The sequence below is a fragment of the Amaranthus tricolor genome, chromosome 3 (genome assembly GCF_026212465.1).
Source record: "Amaranthus tricolor cultivar Red isolate AtriRed21 chromosome 3, ASM2621246v1, whole genome shotgun sequence".
Classification (NCBI taxonomy): domain Eukaryota; kingdom Viridiplantae; phylum Streptophyta; class Magnoliopsida; order Caryophyllales; family Amaranthaceae; genus Amaranthus; species Amaranthus tricolor.
The window spans coordinates 819,096-845,041 of NC_080049.1; the positions used below are offsets into that span (position 1 = coordinate 819,096).

The 25,946-nt window shown below is 30.6% G+C and overlaps 3 protein-coding genes across 3 annotated transcripts; all 3 read left to right on the top strand.

Annotated features, from left to right (window-relative positions):
- Nucleotides 1-303: 303 nt before the first annotated feature.
- On the top strand, nucleotides 304-5,155 carry LOC130807980 (two-pore potassium channel 1-like). The gene is made up of 3 exons (XM_057673406.1): nucleotides 304-565; nucleotides 3,123-4,052; nucleotides 4,735-5,155. The coding sequence occupies exons 2-3, from the start codon at nucleotides 3,157-3,159 to the stop codon at nucleotides 4,886-4,888; spliced, it is 1,050 nt and encodes a 349-aa protein (XP_057529389.1). The 5' UTR covers nucleotides 304-565; nucleotides 3,123-3,156; the 3' UTR covers nucleotides 4,889-5,155.
- A 3,651-nt stretch (nucleotides 5,156-8,806) lies between these two features.
- On the top strand, nucleotides 8,807-11,657 carry LOC130808001 (uncharacterized). The gene is made up of 3 exons (XM_057673435.1): nucleotides 8,807-9,064; nucleotides 11,017-11,117; nucleotides 11,211-11,657. Exons 1-3 carry the CDS (start codon nucleotides 9,013-9,015, stop codon nucleotides 11,487-11,489), a joined length of 432 nt encoding a protein of 143 aa, XP_057529418.1. The 5' UTR covers nucleotides 8,807-9,012; the 3' UTR covers nucleotides 11,490-11,657.
- Nucleotides 11,658-15,911: 4,254 nt separating this feature from the next.
- LOC130807967 (basic endochitinase B-like) lies at nucleotides 15,912-18,507 on the top strand. Its single transcript, XM_057673384.1, has 2 exons — nucleotides 15,912-16,860; nucleotides 17,903-18,507. The coding sequence occupies exons 1-2, from the start codon at nucleotides 15,951-15,953 to the stop codon at nucleotides 18,301-18,303; spliced, it is 1,311 nt and encodes a 436-aa protein (XP_057529367.1). The 5' UTR covers nucleotides 15,912-15,950; the 3' UTR covers nucleotides 18,304-18,507.
- The last annotated feature ends 7,439 nt before the right edge of the window (nucleotides 18,508-25,946 follow it).

Here is a 25,946-nt window from a genome sequence, read left to right on the forward strand (position 1 = left end):
AGAGAAAACAAATATGTTACTATTACAAAAGATAGAAAACTCACAATTCAATACATTCAATGAGTTGTTACATCAATCACAACAATTCCTTTTATTTTCATTCCCTTTCCTTCAAAGTTCTATAAAAACAAACAATTCTTTTTTTATCTCTCTTCCCTTTGTTTCATCCTTTCTTTCCTTATTTTTTTCACTCCAAAATTATTAATCAAACAAATGATAATCACTTTTTGCAAAATGGTAACACATGGCCACTAATACTATTACAAGTAGTCTACTGTGTAGTGTGTACCCCATAATCCATTTAGTAATGTAAGCACTTAGCAGTTAGCACATGAAAATTACTGATAAACCGGCCACAGACTTCCCATTCCTAAATTTCCATTCCATTCCCACTTTTTGACGCATCACATCACACATGGGCATGGCCTGTTTATACTCAGATTTGGCTTGCCTTCTACACTTATCCTTTTCTTCCATTGTTTTACTTCCCGTTATTCCTCTACAACCCACAGCAACCGAACAATTTCCCATTTTTGGTCTGCTGTTTGTACATAAACTTTACTGGGTAAGATTTCTTTTCACCTCCTCTCTGAAAATCTGAATTTTTATTTTTAACTTATGCTTGATTTTATTTATGTTTTTCACTTCAGTTTTGCTGAATAATATATGGTTCTGAGTAACTGTTTTGTATGATGTAAATGTATTTTGTTAATTCTGTTGATTGTGCTCTGGATATTATCCGTTAGTGATTTGAGACTTAAACTTGCTGATCCAATTGAGGGATTTTTACCATGATTGTTTTGTACCTTTATTAGCTAGATCATGATTTGAATCTATTAGAGCTCAAAGGTGGTTGTGTTAATGTGATACTATGTAGAAAGAGAAAGTAGGGGAGGTTTGTTGGTTGTAATGACAATTCACTGTGTTTGGATAAAAGTAAATAGATGGAAAGAAAGCGGAGGGATTTAAAGGGGAGAAACATTCTTTGTTTGGATACAAAAAAGTGAGTGGAGGGATTTGGAAGGAAAACATGGATAAGTTTATTAACGTTGAAGCCCCAGGTTCCCATGATTGAAGTTTTTTGAGCTAGAAGTCGGAAGTGTGAATGCTGTATAAACACTCCTCGTATTTGACGCTAGATATTCCACTAGGAATAAGGAATGAGAGTGAATAAGAATTGAACCCGTGACCTTTCTTCACATTAGCTTCTGATATGATATATATTAGAAGACCAACTCAATCCACACTGGTAGCTGAAAGAGGAGATCTAGTGTGAGGGATGTAATAAAGTAAATAACACGTCTTGCAACCACAACTTAAGCTTTTGGTTTATTTGGTTGGACACGTCTAGGGTGTTCAATGGGCCGGATAAGGGTTGGGCTGGGCTTAAGTAAAAATGGGTCGGATTGGATAAGGACCCTTTAAATTTAATATGGGCTTTGAATGAGCCGGGGTTTGAATGCTCAGCCCAGTCCGGCCCACTTTTGTTACTTAAAATTATTTTAATCCTCATTTATCAATTTATAACAATTAAATTATCATTTATAATAATTAAATTGAAAAAATATTAATAATCTCCATTGACGTTTTCATTTATAATATTTAAATTATCCACTAATTATACTATTTACAAAGGCCCGTTTTCAACCCTTATTGAGCACTTTAAAGCTTGCTTCAGTTTAAAACCCTTCTAAAAATGGGCCGGATAAGGGCTCAAAATGGGGGCCCCGCCCATTGAACACCCCTAGACACGTCACACGTGCCTAGTGCCACCTTTGAACACAATGACAAATAGCAGAACTATAAATACTTGGTTGATTGATCGGTGTGATTAATAAAATCTGATATTCTGGTTAAAGCTAAAATTTCTAGTCATACCGGAAAGGCAACTACTTTTAGTAGGCAAAATAACCTTTGTATGAATCCTACCTATTGCAGCAATTGAGAGGGTTTTTAGATCAAGCTATGAATAGCCTCTCAAAGAACTGAATCTTCATACCTGATGGGTACAAATAATTGAGTAATAAAGCAATATCTAGAATGGCTATTGTGATGGTTTCTTAGGATATGATATTTCTGTTTTATGTTTATGGGGGTTGATTTGCCTATGTGGAGGTTGTCGTTTATCGGTAGAGGCTCTATATAATATACATTTCAGTGGTTGGTCTGGTGAGAAGTGACATTATGTTTAGTTGTTTACGATGGTATGTTTTATGTGTGCTCGTGTATTGGACTGTTACTCGTACATGTGGATGTTCATGGAGCAAATTGTTAGTGTGTAGAAAAGAAATTAAACGCTAATGTGGCGTGAAAATTTTAAAAAAAGTTTTGCTAAGTTGTATAAATGTGCTCAATTTGTGTGTAGATGCTTGAGAGTTTAGATATTATGTGTTCATTTTCTAATGCTGTTGCTTCCATTGGAATGGAGATGGCTTATGTATGAAGTTGTAGAGCATGCTCATTCCTTGTTAATGATTTCTTGTTATCGACAAAACCTTAGATGTGATAAATTAGGGCTGAGGCGATGCCCATACTGAAAGTTTCTATATTAACATTACAAAAAGATTCTTAGATGAGGGGGTTGAATATCACCAAGAGTATAGGGTATTTGAGCAGTTTCGTTATATTTACAATGAGACCAGGTGACTGAAATGAAAGGTTAAATTAAAAAATTATAGGCCGAATACTCCATATCTACCACATTTTTACTGATTTTGGAGGGTGGATCATGGCTGGTCGGCGCCCACTAAAAGCTAAGTCTCTGAATATGATAGTGTATGTTTTTGTTCAAATCCTATTCAAAGATGTCTGTGAAGGCAGTTAGCAACTCTCAAAATCTGTAAGAATTAAAGTTTTTTGATACAAATAATGGTGAAAATGGCATCAATGCTCCAAGTCTTCCAAGCTTCAAAGTTGATATGAGCTTTAAACGAGTTTTCAAATGAAAATTCTTCACCAATATAATTGGTATTTGGCAATTATGATAAGGATGCTAATTATTTTCTATATGGGTTATATGATCCGTAATTATGATAAGAGTGCTAGTTTTTAGAACGGATTTCCATCATGAGACAACTCTATGTGAATTACGAGTTAAATTCATTAGCTTCTAATGCTTGTAGGTGATAAATAATTGTCATAGTTTGGTGTGCTCGAATGGAAGATGACAATAACGTAAAGGAGCTCCTAATACCAGAACACTGCTTTCAAAAAGACAACATCAAGAGGAGAAGATTTCGCCGAGTTAGAAGTGCACCTCTTATTGAGCACACACCCGGAGAAGTAAACGGCAGTGATGCTGTTTCTAGCAGATCTGAATCTCTGTTTCGCAATCTCAATCTGCATCCTAGTTTTATACAAATAGCTTCTTATTTGTGTATTTACCTGAGTGTGGGCGTTCTTGGGTTTTACTTAGTCAGAAATCACATATATGGTCAAAAGACAAATGTTATCGTCGATGCTCTTTATCTCTGTATTGTCACCATGACAACAGTGGGATATGGGGATCTGGTTCCATTGAATGTCGCCGGAAAGATCCTTGCGTGTGCACTTGTCTTCTTAGGCATGGCTTTGGTTGGGTTAGTTCTTAGTAAAGGAGCAGATTACCTTGTTGAAAAGCAGGAAGGTTTGCTTGTCAGAGCTTTGCATATGAGACAAAAACTTGGTCCTAGCGACATCATGAAGGAAATAGAAACAAATAAAGCTACATACAAGTTTGTATTGGCCTCAGTAATTCTCTTAGTACTCTTCATAACTGGAATAATTTTCTTGAGATTTGTTGAGAAGTTGGATATAGTGGATGCATTTTACTGTGTATGCTGCACCATTACTACCCTGGGTTATGGAGATCGCAGTTTCTCAACAGAAGGAGGACGTATATTTGCAATCGTGTGGATTTTGACAAGCACAATATGCTTAGCTCAGTTTTTTCTATATCTAACCGAGATGCATGCCGATAAGAGACAGAAGCACCTGGTTCAGTCTGTCCTTAGTCGACATATGACGAATCTCGATCTTGAGGCAGCTGATCTTGATGATGATGGAAATGTCGAGTAAGTAAAATGAATATACTTTTAGTCTTCATCTATCTAGCTGATAATTTCTTGCAGGAAATCGTTCGCCTTTCTCAGGACTTATAGGCCCTTGAACTCATCCAAACTTTATATTTGGCCCTTATTTAAACTTGATGTAGCTGTAGATCTGACTTACTCTAAACTATACATGCATCTATATCTTTGGTTGTGCATATACCGGTTTAACGTAATTCGCCAATTATTTCTATTTTTTGAATTCGTGATTCGCTCAAAATGGCCTTAGAATAGCCCAAAATTGACCATAACAGTGTAACATTATTCGCTAGCTAATTCGCTTTTTGAATTCACGATTCGCTCAATTTTCCCTAGAATAGGCCAAAACTGATCATAATTCGCCTTTTCAATTCGCGATTCGCAAGGAGATTAGCCAATCATGTGACACTGGACCATAATTTGCTTATTTTGATTCGCACTTCACAAGGAGATTAGTGAAACATGTGACAGTGGTATACATATGTGATATTATTGATATTGAGAATGATGGTATTATCACGAGAAATGAAAATTACACTTCTCAGAGTGTCTTTCGCTCTTTTGTCACTCTCATTCTTTTCCTGTAAAAAATCCCATACATTTTTCTGATTGCGAAATAATTCTGCTAATTTTTTTTTTTTTTTTCTGAATTCTTGATTCAACACAGTGCTGCTGAATTTGTTGTATATAAGCTCAAAGAAATGGGGAAAATAACCCAGGAAGATATAAACCTTGTTATGGAAGAATTTGAAGAACTTGATGTTGATCAGTCAGGGACTATCTCCGCATGTGATTTAGCATTAGCTCAAACGTCTCAATAAGAAAGAGAACCATGATCTGGTTGTTGGAGACCGTCTTGTGCAGTTTTGGAAAGATTCAAGAATTTGATGTATATATTTTCGGTAAATAGCTTGATTATACTGTAAGTAGCTTGATTACAAATTTAATTTCCTCTATTTCTTAAGGGATGGGTTATATGGTTTCACTGATTCCTTGTCGTTGCTCTTTGTTCATGGTTCTGCATTTCCGATCCACATTCATGAGATTTCATTTCCTACATAATTGAAATAATACAATTTTAGCTGCAATTTACCTAAAATTTCACAAGTATTTTTTCAGGATCATATGATACTCCTTGATTATATGATGAACTTACAAAGTTGAATGTTCAATGTGAGCATTTGTGTGCTGGTGTGTAACTTAGTCATATAATGACATTGGGATAATAGAATGTTGTTGTTGCTTGATTCTGTTAAATTAGACCGAACTTATTGTGAATGCCAACATAATTACCGGGGAAGCACGAAGTGCACGCTATCCATAAGCCAATGAGATACCATCCCAAAATCATATAGCAATGGGAGGAAGGGCTCCAAGGACTTGTAAAATGTGCGCACCATCTATAATCCATCGATGTGGGATAAACCATCCAACAGATTCTTGGGTGGTTTGAAACTTCATCCTTCTAAGCTACAACACCACAGCCTTCCATGTTTCTGAGAAGGGTTTAGTTGCATTTGTCTCTTAGCCTGATCAACCAACCCGGCATTTCTGTACAGCATGTTTTGCGGTGTTGAGCAAAATTGCTCTGTACATTCATTCTGTAATATCTAGTTGACTTCAGGCGAGAAAAATTAAGGAAAAACCTTGTGAATCTAGTGACTTCCCTCTACTCCCTTGGCTAATCCGATACCCAATGAGGGACACTGGTCATTTTAGGCAATGTTTTAAGGGTGTTCAGGTGATACCTTGCAAACTTCACACATTTTTGGGATATTGGAGTGAAATCTAATTCAAGAATAATAATATCTGATGCACTTTTATAGTTCTTGCAACCGTTGTTTTTGTACTAGCTTTTGATTATCCCTTCCTTGCATCCTGAAATCTGCCTGCAGAACAGTTAATAATCCCCACAGAATTGTATTTCAATATCATCAGCAACTTAATCAAACTCATGCAGCCAACGGCCGCCATACCAATGTTGTCCTGGTGTCCCCTCATTTGATTTTTAACTTGCTACCTCGGCATTTAGTGTTTTGTTAGAAACATGGTTTACTACTGCTGGAGTTGTGTGTCTTGGCTCTTGTCGGGTTTTTCTTTCCGTCTACTGATTGATTTCACGATAGCAGATCAGATTAAACAGTACAAATATGACCTGTAGATAGTATCTTATGTTCCTTTGGCAAAATTTATGTCCTTGCTTTACACCTGAATGTAATCGGTAAATGTTCTATAAAAACTGGAATTCGCAAAACTAACAAGTCTTCCTTATTTGAGATTTGCAAAAAAACTATGTAGTGACCATCTCGGTGATCTACTGCTAGCAAATTCGGCACTGAAGTAACCCATTTCATGCTCCTAGGAAAAGCTCGAACGACCTTTTAATTTGTACCCGAAACCCACAAAGGTAGGTTGGTAGAGAATACCTTGGAGCGTAAGAGTTAAGAAAACTCTCTCTAAAGAAGCTCGGAAATATAGCTCTTAACTACGGGAGAAGGGTTGCTCCCTTACAAAAGCGGTTGATGTGACCAGGCTCGGGCGATTGTCACCAAAAACACAAGTCTCCACAAAGTCTAGCTAGGAGTTTGAACATTTTGGTTCATGAAGCAAAGTTTAAGTGCCTTCTCTCAGATTGTTTCCTATCTCATGAATCCTTAATGGCTTGCACCTGATTTTCAGCTAAAATGACATGTTTAATCAAGTGCACTTATTATTTGTGTTGAAGTTACAAATGATATTTTTTATCTATCATGTTGAATGTACATATGATCTCCGATTTCCTCGTAGGTGGGAGCCACTCAATGACGTTAGGATATATATGTTGAATGTTGCAGTTTCTTATGTTGAATAGCTGATGGTTCTAACTTAATATATTATTATTATTTAAAAGAGCAATATGCGTTAGTCAGCTTTGTATAATTCATGTCAATAATAATAGTTATTCATTACTTTTTTTTGAAGATGTAGTTGTTCATTACCTTGTTATTGACAACATAGTAGTGTTTTTCAATTTCTATTTTTGGTTAATGGTTACTCGATATTGTTTGCTGTTTGTTATTTTCTTTTTTAAGAGAAAATGCTTGAATTTAGATAGCCAAGTACATATATTGTTGATGGTTAAACAAAAAAAAATTGTTGTCTTGTTTAGTATAAAAAAATAAAAAATAAAAAATAAAAAATAAAAAAAAAACTAATACTCTCAATAATATTTTTAGAAAATAAAACATGTACATTTGTGTTTAAACTCGGCCCTTAAAATATTCAAGATGGCCCTGTATTATGTATTATTTGAGATCATGAAAAAGTACATAAAAGATATTTTACATGCCAACAATCATAATATGTGATCTTGATATTGTAATTTTAAGATTCTTAATATTTTCAATCAATATAAACCGTCCACATTTGACAAATTGATACCATTCCAAAATGGTATCATCACTTTTGTACCTTTAATTGAGCTCCAAGATCTAGTGAATTCACCACTTTATTAATAATTACTCTCGTAAGAAACTGTTTTTCAGTGAGACTTTCAAAATAAGAAATTCATGTACTAATAATTTGTATTATAGATCTATTTAGCCCATATATGATATATCAACTGTATTTTACGGTGAGACTGTTTGATACAAAAATTTATACTTTGTCAATATGTCAATATTATGTTCTTGGTACCAAATACAAATGAAAGGAACAAAGAAAACTTTAAGAACATAAAGGGTACATAGATTAGTCTTTACCTTCATTATTACATAAACATAAAATCATGTCCATAAGGTTAAAAGCCAAAACACACAAATAATGGTTAATTGAGGAGATGATCATTTTCATATATGCTTGTTTAAAGATATTGAAGTATAACATATCTCCATTATTATTTATTTATAAGATAGAAAAATGAAATTACTTTTTTTTTTTCTATTTTCTTAAAAATTTAATTTTTTTTCTGAAGTTAGTCCATAATTTTTCAAGTTATTGCTACATGTTTTATGAGGGAAAAAGTAAAGTTTTTTTTTTTTTTTTTTTCAAAAATATGCTCCCTACAAACTCATTTTCAATATGTTACCTAGTAGGATTGTACATTTATTTGGTTTTTTTTTTGTTGCTACTTCATCTTTCCAAACACTTCTAATCAAAGTATTAGTGTGGTTCATATTGATCCTTGCCTTTTTACTTTCTAATCTTGTAAAGAATTGTTAGACCTTTGTATGTAAATAGTAGCCATGAGAATTATGAGAATTATGAATGAATATAAGTTGTATTTGAAGTATGTTGTTATCATGTTTATGTAATTTATTTTTTGTTACAAGAGTCTTAGAATAAAATAAAGAGGAAATATTTCATAGGATATTTTAGCAAATAAATGATAGTTTTTTTTAATTGGTTTGTTTGACAAGTTGAAATACGCATTTTAGACAAGTCAAGTCGGATCGAGTTTGTATTCGAGTCATACATAAATGGGTTAAATATCTCTTCTGAACCTAATTCATTTACTTAATTAGGGTGAAACTCAAGACCATGACTTATTTTGTTACAAATTAAGTTAGTATAATTTTAATTCCTCTTATTAAAGTAGGTTATAAATTTAACATTATTATTTAATTTTAATTGCATTTAAATAGTTTAAAAATATTAATGTAAATCAAAAATATTGATGCTAATTGAAAGGAATGAAATGGAATGTCACTATCAACGCTATACCCGTATCAGATTCGCCACATGACCCACCCATTTTGTACGATCTTTCTTTTTCATTCACCTCATATCTCAACACAGGTTCTTCGGAGTAAATTCTAGGGTTTTCTCTTCCCGATTCCTCTCATCAGAATCGGGGAATACTTCTACAACAAATTTTTTCAATTCATTTCTCAATTGCTTATTCAACTGAGTGTGAATTGGGCTTAATCGCCCTTTTATTTTGCAAATCGATGATCATCATTGTTCCATGGAACAATCTTCACTTCAATCTACTTCCTCTATTGAACAAGATGAATGGGGTATTTCCTATTTCTAGTCTTGGTTTAAAGTGATGAAATTCATGTTTGATTGCTGATTTTACTCCTTTATTTTTTTGGATTTAATGTTGGGTTCATTTTGATTTTAATGTTTGAAAAAAAGGGTGACTTTGTTTAAATTTTTTCATTAGATGTTATTATGATTATTTCTTTGATAATTTTGTTTTTAAATATTGAATTTTTATTTACTCGGAATATTATTTTTCAAATGCTGAAATAATTGTTAGTTGCTGATTTTCGCTAGTGTATTTTTCTTGGATTTAATCTTGGATTCATCTTGATTTTAATTTTTGAAATAAGGATGACTTCTTTCATAAACATTCCAAACTTTATTGAATTGCTGTCATTATTTGGATTAGTGATATGGGATTCATCTTGGCTTTGGTTTAGCTTTTGGATATTGGATTTTAATTTGCTTGAATTATTCTTTAAGTTATGAAGAACATACTTGTAAAAAATAATTAAACTGTTACTAAAAATTGATAAAAATGGATATTATATGATTCAAGAGAAACCTTGAAAAATCCTCTTTTGTGTTCTGAAGATGCTTTGCTTGGTGATTCTTGCACCTATTGTAGCTGTTTTATATGTTTAATTATGTGGTTGGTAAATTCGAAGCAGATAGGTGTTACACCCTTTGTCCTTGTTTTGTGAAGTTTGATGAATTAATACGTTTTCTCTAACGAGCAATTAGCAAAACGTGTTTCGAATGTTCTGTGATGGAAATGGCTGTAGGCATGTTCTATGGTGGAGTAGTCAGCGTTTCTTTGTTTATTTTCATGAAGCAGAACGGATTTTGTTGTGCCTCGTCCTCTTTACGTGCTATGCCCCTTGGGATGAATATGTAGCTATTTGAGGAATCAAATGTACATAACTTTACCCTTGTAATGATAAAGAGTTCGTTTCCAGTTGACTCTTGATTCCAAACATCAACCCATATGGTTTAGCCAATTATGATCCAAAATCCAGAACTATAAATCTTTGGTTCTGTCGAGAATGAAAATATTGAAATGCGCTGCAAAAGAAACATTTTAAGTTTTTAGTTTCTGGTTCTTTTGTGCACCGACTCTCTGAGATGTGTGTGTTTTACAGAGGAGTATATATGCTGCGGTTTTCACAATATACCAGTGCACTTTTATCCCTTCTAGCATTAGCAAATTAAGACTTTATTAGGTGAACTGTTTTTGTTAGCTTTAGCTAGGACATCATAGTATTTGTATTGTGACTTTACATCATGTTATAGCAACTCTAATACATCCCTTTCTTCTACTTATTACAATATATTTTCATCTCTAATACATCATGTTAGGAGAAGTAAACTTATCTCTATGTCATGATGAATCCCTGATTCTTGACATTTTGATGTGATATTGTTAACGCATAAAATTAGTTCCCTGTCTGGTTTGTCCTGGTCCTGCAATTCTAGATAGGATATGCTAAGGGTTAGATTTGTACATTTGGGTCGGGTTAATTCGACTCATATGTGTATCTTAACAATTTGTTTTGTTTATGCTAGTTATTTCTGGTCGAGTCGAGTCATACTAGGTGTTGGTTAATCAGGTTAATTTTGGACACATGTACCAAGGGTAATTAGAATGAGCCATTTGCTGGAAGTTATTCTTGATAGACCCGTTAAAATTGCACGAATCCATGTTATTTGACAACTTAGAGTTGCTTTGTCGTAAACCTTTTGAATGGACTCCATTTGACATTGGGCTGCATAGTGAAAGCCTCAGCAACGACTATGTTTGATTCAAGAGTCAAGAAGTTTGAACTGTCTTGCCCAGTTTTATATTTTATGATTTATCTAGTCTCGGCTCTCTGTTTGCTAGTACGTCTATTCTTAGGAGTTGCATTATCATAGGACTTAGGAGGGACGAGGGAATATTATTCATTCTTTAGTTCTTGCTAATGCCTTCTCTTGTTCCTTCCAGATACTGATGGATTTGTAATTCCAAGCTTGGGAATTGAGAACCCAGAACAAACCGATTCTGAGCCTCCGAAATTAGAAGTCTCTAAATCTCCTCCCTTGAAGGTAAACTTTGCGACATCAATCTTCGTCTTTTAACACTTGATTAGAAAACGTGTTCATGTTCTCATTGAAACTTTTTTCCGATTTTCATTTCAGGATTCACTGGAAAAAATCTACTTAGGACCCCACGGCGCTCCACCCCAACAGAAGCAACAAGAGCAAAACTCCTCCACAAACCGCAAGCAGCGTTTTAAACAGAAGCTCAAAGAAGCGGACAGAAGAGCACACAGCACAGGGCGAGAAAACAAAGTGGAGAGCTTAAAAGAGCTTGTTGGTGACGGTGCTAAGACGGGAAAAATGATGAAAGGTTCACCCAAGGATTGGCTTGACCCACACTGTGATGAGTCAATGTTTGACCGACGGACCCGTCAGTGATCGAATGGTTTTGCAAGCTTGAGACTCTGCTTTTACTGCTTTGTTTTGTAAACAATTTCAACCTATTTAAACTCTGAAGCTTTAAGGATAATAGGCATGATGTGCCTTGATTATATACCTCTTTATATATCGATGGTTTTGAACGGTGTTCCATTCGAATCTTATAAATTAGTCATCAGCATAATTAAATCCCGATCCTAATTTACGATTTTAGGATCCTACGATTTGAATAGTAGCTATTATTTTTTATGTTGGTAGAATCGTGTGATCCTACTTGGCTCAAGAATTTAGATGGTAGGATCAAAACACGATTCTACGATCTAACTTATCAGGGTAGTTTAATGTGTAAAAATTTTCATATAATCCATATATATATATATATATATATATATATATATATATATATATATATATATATATATATATATATATATATATATATATATATATATATATATATATATATATATATATATATATATATATATATATATCTAAAATCTATACAATATACTAATAAAGAAATAATTTGGACATATGTTGACTTTATAATAAAATTTTTCCAATATTTTCATGTTCTTAATAGGTAAATATTTTTTAGTATATCATGTAATAACTTTCTTACTCATTTGTTTAATTGATTAGTTACAAAAGACTTTAAAATCATACATTATTTACTAATATTTACCATATACAATCAATTAAAATATGTAGTATTTTTTTAATTACAATGGATGATTATCAAATAACATATTAATTATTTATGTAAAAAATTTATTTTCATAAAATATTTTTGCAATAAATTAAGAAATAAAATTATTTTGAAATAGTTTTTTTTAGATAATTTTATACAATATACTAATGAAGAAACAATTAGGACACGTGTTGATTTTATGATAAAATTTTTTCCGCTATCTTCATGTTCTTATTAGGCAAATATTTTTTAGCATATCATGTAATATCTTTCTTATTAGATTCATTTAATTGATTAGTTACAAAAAATTTAAAATCATGTAACACACTGATCCAACGGACCACTAGTGACTACTCATGGAGACTGTAGACTAGCTCCACAGACAAACACAAGTCTTTCCAGCGCACTTTGGCCTCATTCATGCGCACTCGAGAAAACTTCTCAGAAGGTCACCTATCCTAAGATTCTTCCCCACCAAGCACGCTTAACTGTGGAACTCTTAGCACATAGGCTCTCTAGAAAAAAAAAGATACACCTTGTTGATATGGGTAGTCTATCAATCCTTTTTTTAAAGCTAAATCTGGGGTATCACAATATACATTATTTACTAATTTTTACCGTATATAGTCATTTAAGATATGTAGTATCTTTTAATTACAATGGATAATTATCAGATAACATATTAATTATTATTTTTGCAATAAATTAGGAAAAGCAAAATTATTTTGAAATAGTTTTTTTTATAGATAATTATATTATACACAATATACTAATGAAAAAACAATTTAGACACATGTCGACTTTATGATAAAAATTTCCCCCCTATTTTCATGTTCTTATTAGGGAAATATTTTTTAACATATCATGTAATATTGTTCTTATTAGATTTGTTTAATTTATTAGTTACAAAAGATTTTAAAATTATACATTATTTACTTCTCTCTCCGTTCTTTTTTGTTATTCATGTTTACTTTTTGCACAATTTTCAAAGTAAGTTTTGTGCCTTAATATCTCTAAATATGCATCATAAAAAATTATAAAAATATATAATAAAAAAGCATACATTAAGACAAATCTAACAAGATCTCACATGAATATATTTTATTATCAATATATGTCTTAAAAATCTTAATCAAATTTCTCTCTACAAAATAAAATATTCTAAATGGGAAAAACATTAGGAAACGGAGGGAGTAATTTTTACCATCGACAATCAATTAAGATATATGTAGTATCTTTTAATTACAATGGATAATTATCGGATAATATATTAATTATTTATGTAAAAAGTTTATTTTCATTAGAATATTTTTGCAATGAATTGAAAAAAAAAATATTTTGAAATAGTTTTTTTATAGATAATTCTATAGAATATACAAATGAAGAAACAATTAGGACACATATCTACTTTACGATAAAAAATTTTCCGCTATAATCAATTAAGATATGTAGTATCAATTATTTATGTAAAAATTTATTTTCATTACAATATTTTTGCAATAAATTAAGAAAAGAAAAATATTTTGAAATAGTTTTTTGTTATAGATAATCATGTATATTACTTACATGGTAATATAATAAAAACTACATAAATTAAATGGATTATACATTAATTATTCAAGTAAAAAATTATGATAAGATATCGATAAAATAAATTTCAAATGATAATTCTATCACCTATGTTGGACTAATTTATACATAAATAATTAGGTTATATGTCAATTATTATAGTAAAATATATGTTTTTTAGGTTGAAAACTTATTTTAAGGTTTTAGAAAGACATTGAACGTTTAAATTATTTTTTATGTGTTGAAATATTCTATTATTTTTATATAATTACTTATAATCTATATTATTTAATACGTGATTTTATAATTATGTTATCTAGATATTAGTAATCTCAATCTAATAATAAATTTTGCAGTTTTTAAAACAAATCAATTTATAGTATCAAAATGATTTAGGAGTCATACAATAACTTAATTACGTATATAAGATTAGTAATTTTTTATTTAAATAATTCATAAATTGTGCTTGGCATGGAAATCTATCTAGTAATTAAATTAATACGACTATAAAAATTAAGTTTTTCTAGATTTTCAGTTTAAAAATAATTATGAAAAGTATTATTTTTCAAAACTTAATAGATGAAATCAAATAAGCGTTTATATACACCTTAAAACATAAAAAACAAATATAATTGATTATAAGTTATCCAAAGCATTTTAGTGCATATTTGTAGGATCACATGATCTTACGATCCTAGGTAGAATCTCGATCCTAACAACCTAGGTTATTAATTTTCAAAACCATGTCTGTGCTTTTGGGTCTGTTCGGCATTGGCTAGAGATGTCCGATTCAACCCGTTGAAAGCATTGGTTGAAGTCAGTTATTTAAACCTCATGTGAAGTATCAGGGTTTGTGCAATTGAGAACAACGATATTGAAATAGATTTGTGGAGTTGTTCTTAACTATTATTTAAACTATTATTTAACTAGATAATTTTCGTGTAATGCACATCATTTTGATGTAAATAAAAAATAAATTGAATAGGTCCGGCATAATATTATATTAATTTTAATTATCTCTTAATACACATTTTATTACATTCATGAAAATTGGAATTTACACTTTTTTATAGTTATCATTATAATAATGATAAAGCAGTGGGCCATTGTAAATTATATTATAATATAATTAGCATTTTAGTGAACTTTTTTTGTTAAAAGTATATTTAAAAACAATATAATTAATTTGAAAATGAATGAGTTATTTTCAATAAATATAGATCAATGGTGCTTTGTAAATTAAAAATTAAAGATAATAATATATGCATCTTTATCACATACTACTATTTATTACATTGTTTTTCAAATTTTAATAGTATATGTTATAGTTCCAACTAAAGTTTTTAATGACGGTCAAATTAATTATCTTATAATCATCCTTAACATTTGAAATTCCTATGATCATCTTTATTTAATGACATCATTTTTGCTTAAATGAGAGAGACAATCTCATGAGAAGATGACAACTCATTATTTTTTTGAATTATTTATGTCAACTGTATTTTGTTTTAGTATATAGTAAACATAGATTAAATTATATTTTTACGTTTTATTTTTAAAAAACTAGTTTTTAATTAATTTAATAAAAGACTCATCGACCACCTCACGATTAAATGGTTGGTCATTTAAGTGGCACACCAGTTGCATATTTTGACATTGCGTGCGTGATCATATTCATGGCCCCAATCTTCATGAGGTTTCTTGCTCGTTTTTTAGTTACTTATGGTTGGCAATGATTTGGTATCATTGACTTTGCCCAAAGTCAAAAGTCATTCAGTCAGCATTTCACTTATGGAAAGCCAATCATCTAGATATACTTCAATTAAAATCCAAAAAATTAAAAATATTAACTTATCTAGTTTACATCGTTAAATAGTAGCCAATCTAAAACAAAATCAAATGATATTGATAATATTTAAAAATATATATATTTATTAAGGTATGAACCCAAATAAAAACATAACAAAATTTCTACCAACTTAATCAGCACGTACGTATTAATATTTCTAAATATATAAATTTATATATAACTTAAATATTGCCAGTTGACATTATTAATTGGACAGTCTGAAAGCAATTCTCCATTAGTCAAACTTCTTAACATGTACGTACTACTATCCACTATATAAACAATGGCTTGTTCCAAAGCAATCCTCCATTATCTCATCATCCCTCACTACTTAATTATAGCCATAACAATGGCTTTTTCCAAAAAAATCCTTGTAGCAATCCTCGCCATATCTTTGGTACTTTGCATCACTACCCGCCTAATTGAAGCTCAGGACTATTCTCCTACAGATCCTGACTATACTCCAACCGATCCTGGCGATTCTCCTACGGATCCTGACTACACTCCAACGGATCCTGGCGACACTCCCACGGATCCTGGTGACACTCCCACGGATCCTGGTGACACTCCCACGGATCCTGGCGACACTCCTACTGATCCAGGCGACACTCCTACTGATCCTGGCGACACTCCCACAGATCCTGGCGACACTCCCACGGATCCTGGCGATACTCCCACGGATCCAGGCGATACTCCCACGGATCCTGGCGACACTCCCACGGATCCTGGCGACACCCCCACGGATCCTGGCGACACCCCCACGGATCCTGGTGACACCCCCACAGATCCAGGCGACACCCCTACTGATCCTGGCGACACTCCCACGGATCCTGGCGACACTCCCACGGATCCAGGCGACACTCCCACGGATCCAGGAGATACTCCCACGGATCCTGGTGACACTCCCACGGATCCAGGTGACACTCCCACAGATCCTGGCGACACTCCTCCCACGGATCCTGGCCATACTCCAACCACGAGTCCGGGCCATACTCCAACCACGGGTCCGGGCCATACTCCAACTCCTAGTGTTCCAACTAAAGGAGGCCGAGTGTCAATCTCTGAGGTGGTTACTGATGATTTCTTTAATGGGATAATTGCTCAAGCTAGCTCAAGTTGTGCAGGTAAAAACTTCTACAGCAGGTCTGCTTTTCTGGATGCTGTTAATAATTACCCTAACTTTGGTAATCATGGATCATCCGATGTTTCTTTACGTGAAATCGCTGCATTCTTCGCCCACGTAACTCATGAAACTGCACGTAAGTGTTATATTTTCTCCGTTTAATTATATTTGCTATATTACACTTTATTATGCAAATTAATATTTTAATCATTTCTATTTTAAGTTATGCATAACTAAAAATTAGAAAAATTGATTTCATGAAAATACGAGCTTAGACGATTCAAATGAGATTTTACCTTAACTACATTTTTTTCTTATACATTAGCTGCAATATGGAGTATTTAAAAAACGCTTGAACAACAAACAATTCCAAAGATACTTCTATATATAGCACGTATTTCATAATGAAACTAAGTAGTGGAGTATTAATTTTTAATTATATATAATTAGAGATATTAAAAATTAAATAAATATATTAGATAGAGTGTATAAAATAAAAAAACACACTTAAAACAAATAAAAGGAAGTATTAGGTAACCACGCTAGTCGTCTTAGAAACAAATAAAATGTTTAAAAATTACTTTATAGCAATTGGCGTTGAAAGCCAATCACTATATATAGAATTACTTTAAGTAGTTCTAATCCGCCCACTTTTATCCATACATTAAAAAAATTTATCTTATTTCTCAACAACGATTTATAGGAAATTAGAATATTATATTTATATTATATATTATTGTAATTAATTAGCTCATTTTGTATGAGACCGTCTTACCATGAGACGGGGCCCACATAATCGTCTATTTCTGCAATTGATTACTTTAATATCATAAGTAATCGTTTTTAAGGTTATAAGTAATAAAGTAATTATATTAAAATTATAAGTGATCATTTTAAGATAAAAAATATATATTAGGCCAGCCTAATAGAGATGGTCTCACCGTGAGACTGTCTCATTTAAGAATTAGTGTATTGTGATTTAGTTTCCTTAAGTTTAATATTCCATAATGTTTAATTAATTCCTTATTAGATGATCAAATCATGTATATTTAGATCGGTGTACATTTCTCTCATTAATAAAGCAATACAAACCTAGTATTCATCAGACTAAACCCTAACCCTAATCAAATTGATGCGCATTATGATTTTTAAGACGATTTATTAAATTTGTACTACAGATTTTTGCTACATAGAAGAGATAAGGAAAGCAAGATATTGTTTAGGAAGTGCAAAATGGCCATGCAATCCTAACAAGCAATACTATGGAAGAGGACCTCTTCAACTCACTTGGAATTACAACTACGGTCCTGCTGGCCAAACCCTTGGATTCGACGGTATAAATGCACCAGAAACTGTTGCAAATGATCCAACACTCTCCTTCAGTGCGTCCTTATGGTTTTGGATGAAAAATGTGGACCCGCTTATTGTCTCGGGTCGTGGATTCGGGTCTACAATCCGAGCTATAAATAATGGAGAATGTGATGGAAAAAAACCTGCTGCTGTTAATGCTCGAGTTGGGTACTTTACTACTTATTGCAATCATTTTGGTGTGGATCCTGGGAGTAACCTTTCTTGCTAGACATTACTATATATGTTTACTTATTGTAAGACCCGATTCTATGCATGCTAGCTAGGCATGTACTATGTTACATTTACGTATTGAATACTTTATTTGTATTAATTAAGGGTTTAAGGGGTTTGATGCTACCAACTCTATCTTGTATTTCTACTTTATATGCAAAATTGATACTTATGAATTCTAGATGATTGGATGTTATCACGATCAGTTAGAGTAAGTATTGTTTTTCTATGTTAGAATTTAAGATTGAATCTTATCTAGCGTTTTTCTTACTTTGATTAGACTACGTAATTCGAAAAACAATCTAGATAACAAAAATTATGGATTTTGCTTTCTGATAATCCAACGAACTTTCAAGGCCTCATATTTTTGCTATATGGTTAACATTAAAATGAGGGCTTTTGTGTATTGTGGAGCAAAATTAAATGAATATGGAGAGTATTAAAATTTAATGTATTCACATTCAATCTATTTTTTAAAAGATAATTATATAAATTGGTTAATAAATTTGTATTATCAACTTGTATTAAATGATTAGGATATACTAGTACAAATTATTGTAGGTGAGCAATATAATCTCCCTTGATAATTTTTAATTTACTACTTTTATTATTATTCAATTAAGATAAGTGATAATATATAGTGGTTTAAACTTTAAACATAAAAGGAATGGCTATTTGAATTTATGATTAATAGTTGTTGGTTCCATGTAATTATAAAATTTAGTAATATTTTAATACTATATATTGATAAAAAAATAATTGTACTAAGTACGTCTTGATAAATAAATTTATAAATACCAAAATGTAAAAAAAGGTAATTTTAAATTTTAAGGGCCTATAATTTATATTTTGCTCCAGGCTTTTAAGTTGTAGGACACAGACCCTATCTGTTTGTATCCTTAAACCTGGAAAGCTACTATTTCAAAGCAATTTCTATAATAGGATATAAAGAAAGCAAAATATAGGTTTTATGCGTTTAATAAAATTTTTTAATACATTAAAAAACAAGATGTACGATAATCTTTTAACCTCATTCACAATTTATTATATCTCTATATATTAACCATTATTTTCTTTCATTCATATGTGTTAATCTTATACTTCAACTTAATTCATTTTTTCATTAAATTTTAATTAAAAAATATTAGGTGTGTTCTCATAGAGAGAGAAGAAGTTTATAGTAAAATTTAAAATATTACATGGTACGGTTAACCACAAACTAGTTCAAGTAATTATAGGGAGTTTATTTTGTTGTTAGTATGTCTCGAAGACGGGATCAAGGGCGTCGCGGGCCGCAAAAAGCATTGCGAGGGCGAGAAACCGATGAAAAGTTTCTGGTTCTAGATTTTTGGCAAGTCGCGAACCGCGACATATGGTACAGGCCGCGGCCCAACTGGCGGTTTATGTGATTTTTGTTCTTCGCGACATTTTTGACGATTATTTTTATTTGTGGCCGGTTATTTTTTTAATATTTGGAGCCCAAATTTTCTTTTAATTGGTTTTATTATATATAACCCTCTTATTAGTGCTAGGGTTTATTATTCACAAATTGAGAGAGAGATTACAAGAGAGTCATTGTTATTTGTGAATGTGATTCATCTTGTAAATTCTTTGCAATCATAGTGAAATTATTTGATCTCGGTGCTCGTGGACGTAGTTATCACATTGATAGTGAACCACGTTAAACTTCTTGTGTCATTTTCTTATTGTTTGCATTAAATTTCTTTATTTATTCATCTATTTTTACTTCTGTTGTCGCACAACATATTCTTGATTCTTGCCTATAATAAAAATTATTCTTTATTAATTACTTATTTAACATAGTTTCTTTATTGACTTAACAACCCAACTTAAGCCTAAAAGTTAAAGTAATTAAAAAAAGGTAGAATTGAATCTCAAAACATATACAAAAATTAAATTCTTTTTTTTCATTTTTGCCATTGCCTTTTTTTATACTTTCTAGTTCCTTCATTCATACCCTTAGCTTGCAAACCTCACCTTACGTGCATGCATATGCAAACGTAACGAATTTTGGTATAAATGAATAAAAAAAAGACGGTGCCTAAAATTTTATACTCATTAGCTTTTCTATAGAAGATAAACTAATTAAAGAGTGGGGATCAATTATGAAAAGAATTCAAAATAACCTCAACTACTACGCAGCAATAATAATAATAATAATAATAATAATAATAATAATATCAATTTTCAAAAAAAAATAAACTCAATAATAATTATAAGTTGTACTAATAAGTTTGTTTCAAATATTAATATTTTTCACACCAAAATCATGTTTGTATTGGATAAATTTTAAAATATAAAATTAAACTACGAAAATAAAGCTGAATAGTGATGAATTTGAAAGAAGGGATGAAGAAAAAATAATGCAAAATGGTATGAGGAGCATAAAGTAAATATTTATCTTAAAATGAGGGATTAATTCTCTCATCTCTCCTTCTCTATCACTTTAAAGTAATGTCTTACCCTTAATAATAAGTGTAAGTTTAAAATGGGATTAGTCTATTATATTTTTTGTATAAACAGTTTCTTAATTTTTCATTCACAAGTTTACACTTCTCACTCTCCACTTCAATTAATTACACTCTCTGACTCATATACTCTTTAAAATTAAGGTTGGTGCATACTCTTTAATACGCACTAAGTCCATGTAACACTAACTTTAACAATAACTATATTCTCTTAATTTTATACTCTAATCGCTGTGTTTTAATTTCTTATTTTAATTTTTAACTTTTATTTTTCCATAAATATGTATTACAATACAAATATAGCCTAAAATGTTATTCCGTATGCTCTTCTTTGTTCTTGATTTTTTTTTTCAAATCTCAATATAAAATTCAAATAACTTTAATTATGTGTTTCTAAATTATAAATATTTGATATTTGAACAAATAAATATTGAAATGAATAATCCATTAAAACCACACATAAATTTTTCAATGATGAAAAATTTATAATTAAAATTTGATTTTTGAATTTAAATATTATACTAATTAATTTAAGAATAACAAAAAGAACATAGGAAATATATGTATATGTGAGATATAATCATGGGAATATTGGAGGCAATACTTGGTTTCAATAATTGTGGTTCATGTTGACTTGAGTCTAACGAATCACTATGTTGGCATCAATCAAAATATTTGTTGTCTACCGCGAATCTAGGTATATGCTTATTTCCCTTTGTTTGAGTTCCACTAGGGACATGCTTGAATTGAGTGTAAATATTTAAAAAGGTAAAAAAAGTTAAAGTAAGAAAACGAAGTTTATAAATGAGAAATTAGAAAAATTTAATTGTTGTAGAGGTGGAAGAATGGTTGCAAAGTAATGAAAAAACATGAGAGGTCTCAATTTTATAAGGTAAATATTTAACCTAGGGAAGGCTGGGGAAAAGTATTACTTCTATAATAGAAGAAATCATCTTCTTTTTTTTCATTATTTTTATTTTATACTCATTTTACCTTCTTCACAACTATCTTAACTACTTCAAATACATTTTTATTTGCTTTCATTTTATTAATTTGACTTTATTTCTCACCTTAAATATTTACACCCAATCTAAACGTGTGTTATATGAATGAATATCTACGTTGGTAATTGGCATCAAGTAGAATTATGAAGAAATTCTCAATTAAAAAGCTCGTCTATCGTATGATAGGACACGTTTCAGATACGATTAGGCACAATATAATTTAACATGAGCTACCATAAGTGGAATACATGGGCAACACAACACAATTTTCATGATTAAACTTTTTTAGTGTTCAAACACGTCATGACATGTCACAACATGATGACACTCCTCACTACATAATTTGACACAATGCACGATAAATAGTGTTTACTATGTATTTTCTCCGTTCTGAAATACTCGTTGCATAATAGTTTTTTGACATTATTCATAGTTCAAGCTTATTATATATATTACAGCTAATATGTAAGAAAAAATATAGTCAAGTGAAATCTTGTTTGAATCGTCTAACGACATACTTACATAATATTAACTTTTTAAAATTTTCTCATGTGTATAGTTTAATATATAAATAATCAAAATAATATATTAAAATGCATAAAAAGTGATACATAGCAAGTATAATGGAACAAAGAAAGTATAATTCAACACAATTCACTACAATACATGAGCGGCTCAAGAAGAGAAGCAAGCTTTAGATGGTTACGGGTTACCCATAAAAGTTTGAACCAATATGGGCAAAAGGTGATTAAATAGAATAATTTGCGAATTACGACCTTAAAGTTTAGCAATTTCATAAATTACGGCTTTAAGATTTATTTTTTCGACTTATAGCCACCAAATATCAAAGTCTACAACATTCAGGCCAAATTACAAAATGGTTAGGATTCAATAATTTATATGATTTTTATTTTTTAGATAATTTGAAATTAATTTTGAAATCAAACCAAAGTCACTCTATATTAATAATTCAGATTAAAGTTAAATTATCCGGTCTCTTTTAACACATACTTTCTTCTTTCCATATTAGTTGCAACATTAGGATATATAACACTATTCATTTACCACTCTTAATTTGTGAGTAAATTTTAATCTATAAATTAAAACATAGTTATGGGAGATCTTGTTTGATTCGTCTTATATTAAAGATTATTAATATTAAATTTTTATAATTTTTTATTATATTAATTAGAGATGTTAATGGTTGAATTAGTATATTAAACTACATGATAAAGTAAATATTACAAGTATTTTAAAATGGACCAAGTATTGGAATAACACATACCACAAGTCCAATCTTAAAAACTCCAAACAAATTAAGAACATAAAAATTCTCATTTTTTCACTAAAAAACTTAACAGCCTCCAACACATCTCTGATCTCTCAAGAGAATCTCTGCAAACTGAGATAATCTCTTTCTTCCCTTTCATTCACTCAATATTCATTCATTCATTCATATTCTTTCCCTCAAATCCTCTCTCTAAATACCCAAAAACACAAGATTTCCCCCCCAAAAAAAGTCTCGATCTTTCAAATTAAATAATTCAATCAAAATAAAAAAATAAAAAAAAAAACCAGAAAATGGAGACCCAGAATCAGCTAATGAAATTCAAATTCCATATTATGATTGGGGTAGTTTTATCTGCATCTTTGATTACAATTATAAGTGTTGCTCCAAGTTTACTTAATATATTGGCTTATTTTTGGCCACTTTTAGCTTCAACGGCTCTATTTCTTGGGGTGGTTGTTCTATTCAGCCGTGTATCGCCGCCGCCTCCGGATGTTGCCGGTGATAAGACTGCTGAAGGTTTCTTGGATTATGTCGCCGGTCAAGCAATCATAAGTCATCAATGAGAGTTATAGGCATGATTTATTTAATTTATGAATTTGATACAAATAGTAAAATATTATCTACAAAATAATCGCAATATATTATATGAAAATATTTTAATATATAATGTAACGAAGGAAATAATTTCTTTCTATGTATTTGATTACTATCTTTCATACTTTTTTTAATAATATCTTATTCATTAATAAAGACTAATACGACATCTATATAAGAGATAAAAATTAACAAATACATAACAACTTCAATCAAATATAATTCAAAATTAACAAAATTCTGATCGTTTTGTATGAGATTTGACAATTTTGAATATCCTTTTCTACATCGTTGTTTGATACAGTCTTCTATGAGGGGTCTTTCGATCTGTTGTAGTTTTGAGATATAATTGAATTTGATGTAGTTGATAGTAATTGAAATTTTAATGTCTCCTGCATTATCGCATTAATCTCTACCAACAAATCAATTAGAGATCAAAATTCATAACCCAAATGCTCACGATGAGAGAGACCTAATATATGAGTAGTTACTTACAACCGATGAATAGATAAGACAACTCTCTTGAAGGGAGAAGAATTTTTTAGACTGGATGAGGTAGAGGCTATTAAAAATAAAATGTGTAAAATGTAAATTCAAGGGGAGATTAATAAATATAATAATATAATAATTAAAACAAATTACGAAAATTCAGAATACTAATATAAGATTGGTCAAAAATTTATTTCATTTGTTAGTCATTTTCATTTGTTTGTTTGTTAATAGGGTATGATTGATGGTTAACTATTAATAAGATTTTTAATTAAATAATCTGATAAATTCATGGTTTAAACAGGCTTAGAGCTAGATTTCATTATATAACAATACTACTATTTCCTTTTTTTTTTTAATATTGATATTGATTAACTTGTTTTTTTCATTATGTTTATCTTTTACATTTTAAGGATGAAGCATGAGAATAATTTAAGATTTATAGAAATGAAGTAGAATTAAAACATGATTTATATGTTAAAAGACTAAGAATCGATAAAGTTGAAAAATACTATGATTCAAGTTATTTTCATATCAATGATATTATTAATGAAACAACCGCATAATATGCACTACAATCAAATGGTGTAGCGAAAAAGAAGAATAAAACTCTTCAAGAGATGATTAATTCCATATTATCTTCAACCAACCTACCACCATAATCCCTCACTTTCTCCCTTATCTCCTACTCCCCTACTTCCCCCACCACCATAATCACTCTTATCTCACTTAATTTCAAAGCTTCACAACAAAAACTAAATGATAAAACTATTTTTGCTTTCTCTCTCTTACATAAAATTTAAACAAGATTTGAAAATGGAAAATAAGAAAACAAAAAAATTCGTAAGAAATTCACTAAAATGATATATTAAAAATGAGCAGCAATTAATATTGAATTGTAAGAAATGATTGATCATACTTTCTTGTTGCTTGCATTCAAGTAGCTCAATTGGGTTTTGTGTCAATTGATGCTCTTATTATTCGCTAGGAAGCTCTAATAATAAAAGGAACGACTAGTTCATTATAAGATCAGGAATTAGGATGAGAAATAAAGTAATTGAGAAGCCCTATGAATTTTAGATTAAAAGAAAGAGAAGAGAGAAACTGGTCTTTTAAAAGATGAATTTATAGTTTTATATGAACATAATAAAGAGGAAAGCATGGAAGGAGGAGATGGAAGGAGTAGGAAATGGGGTGGTGGCATTGGGTGGGGGAATGAGTTAGGGATTATAGTGGTAATCGGATAAATTAAGTTAGATTAATAGATTTTAGTAAAAGTCAAAGGTTACTAGTTAGGTCAACGATTATATAACAGATATGTCAAACTAAATGTGATATATAGGCTAGTAGGCTAGATAATACAGATGGAGTACATGATAAATAGATCGTTTAAAATAAGACAGATTATTAAAGTGTAAATTTTAAATAAGAGATATTTTTATTAAAGTGCAAATCATAAATAAGTGAATTAATTGATGATTGATGATGAAGTTTTAAATAAAAAAATAATAAAAGTGAATCATAAATAACATAATTAATTATTTTGCAAATCTTATATATAAAGGAAATAACTTAAGAGCAAATTATGTATAACATAATTAATTAAACTTAAACATCAATTGTTTTGTTTGGAGAAAGTAAACTTCATATTTTAATCCAACAAATTGAACATAACAAATTTAATTCCATGTCAATGTGTGTTTAGCCCAAAAAATTCTACTTTGAAAAAAACATTGCTCTTTCTTTACCTGTTTTTTCTCCCCTTTAATATTTA

Excerpts from the sequence above, each read along its gene's own strand:
- LOC130807980 (XM_057673406.1), top strand. The coding sequence starts at position 3,157 with ATGGAAGATGACAATAACGTAAAGGAGCTCCTAATACCAGAACACTGC. Across the intron at positions 4,053-4,734 it reads GATGATGATGGAAATGTCGA|TGCTGCTGAATTTGTTGTAT; the intron begins GTAAGTAAAATG and ends GATTCAACACAG.
- LOC130808001 (XM_057673435.1), top strand. The coding sequence starts at position 9,013 with ATGGAACAATCTTCACTTCAATCTACTTCCTCTATTGAACAAGATGAA. Across the intron at positions 9,065-11,016 it reads TATTGAACAAGATGAATGGG|ATACTGATGGATTTGTAATT; the intron begins GTATTTCCTATT and ends TGTTCCTTCCAG. Across the intron at positions 11,118-11,210 it reads CTAAATCTCCTCCCTTGAAG|GATTCACTGGAAAAAATCTA; the intron begins GTAAACTTTGCG and ends TTTTCATTTCAG.
- LOC130807967 (XM_057673384.1), top strand. The coding sequence starts at position 15,951 with ATGGCTTTTTCCAAAAAAATCCTTGTAGCAATCCTCGCCATATCTTTG. Across the intron at positions 16,861-17,902 it reads CGTAACTCATGAAACTGCAC|ATTTTTGCTACATAGAAGAG; the intron begins GTAAGTGTTATA and ends TTTGTACTACAG.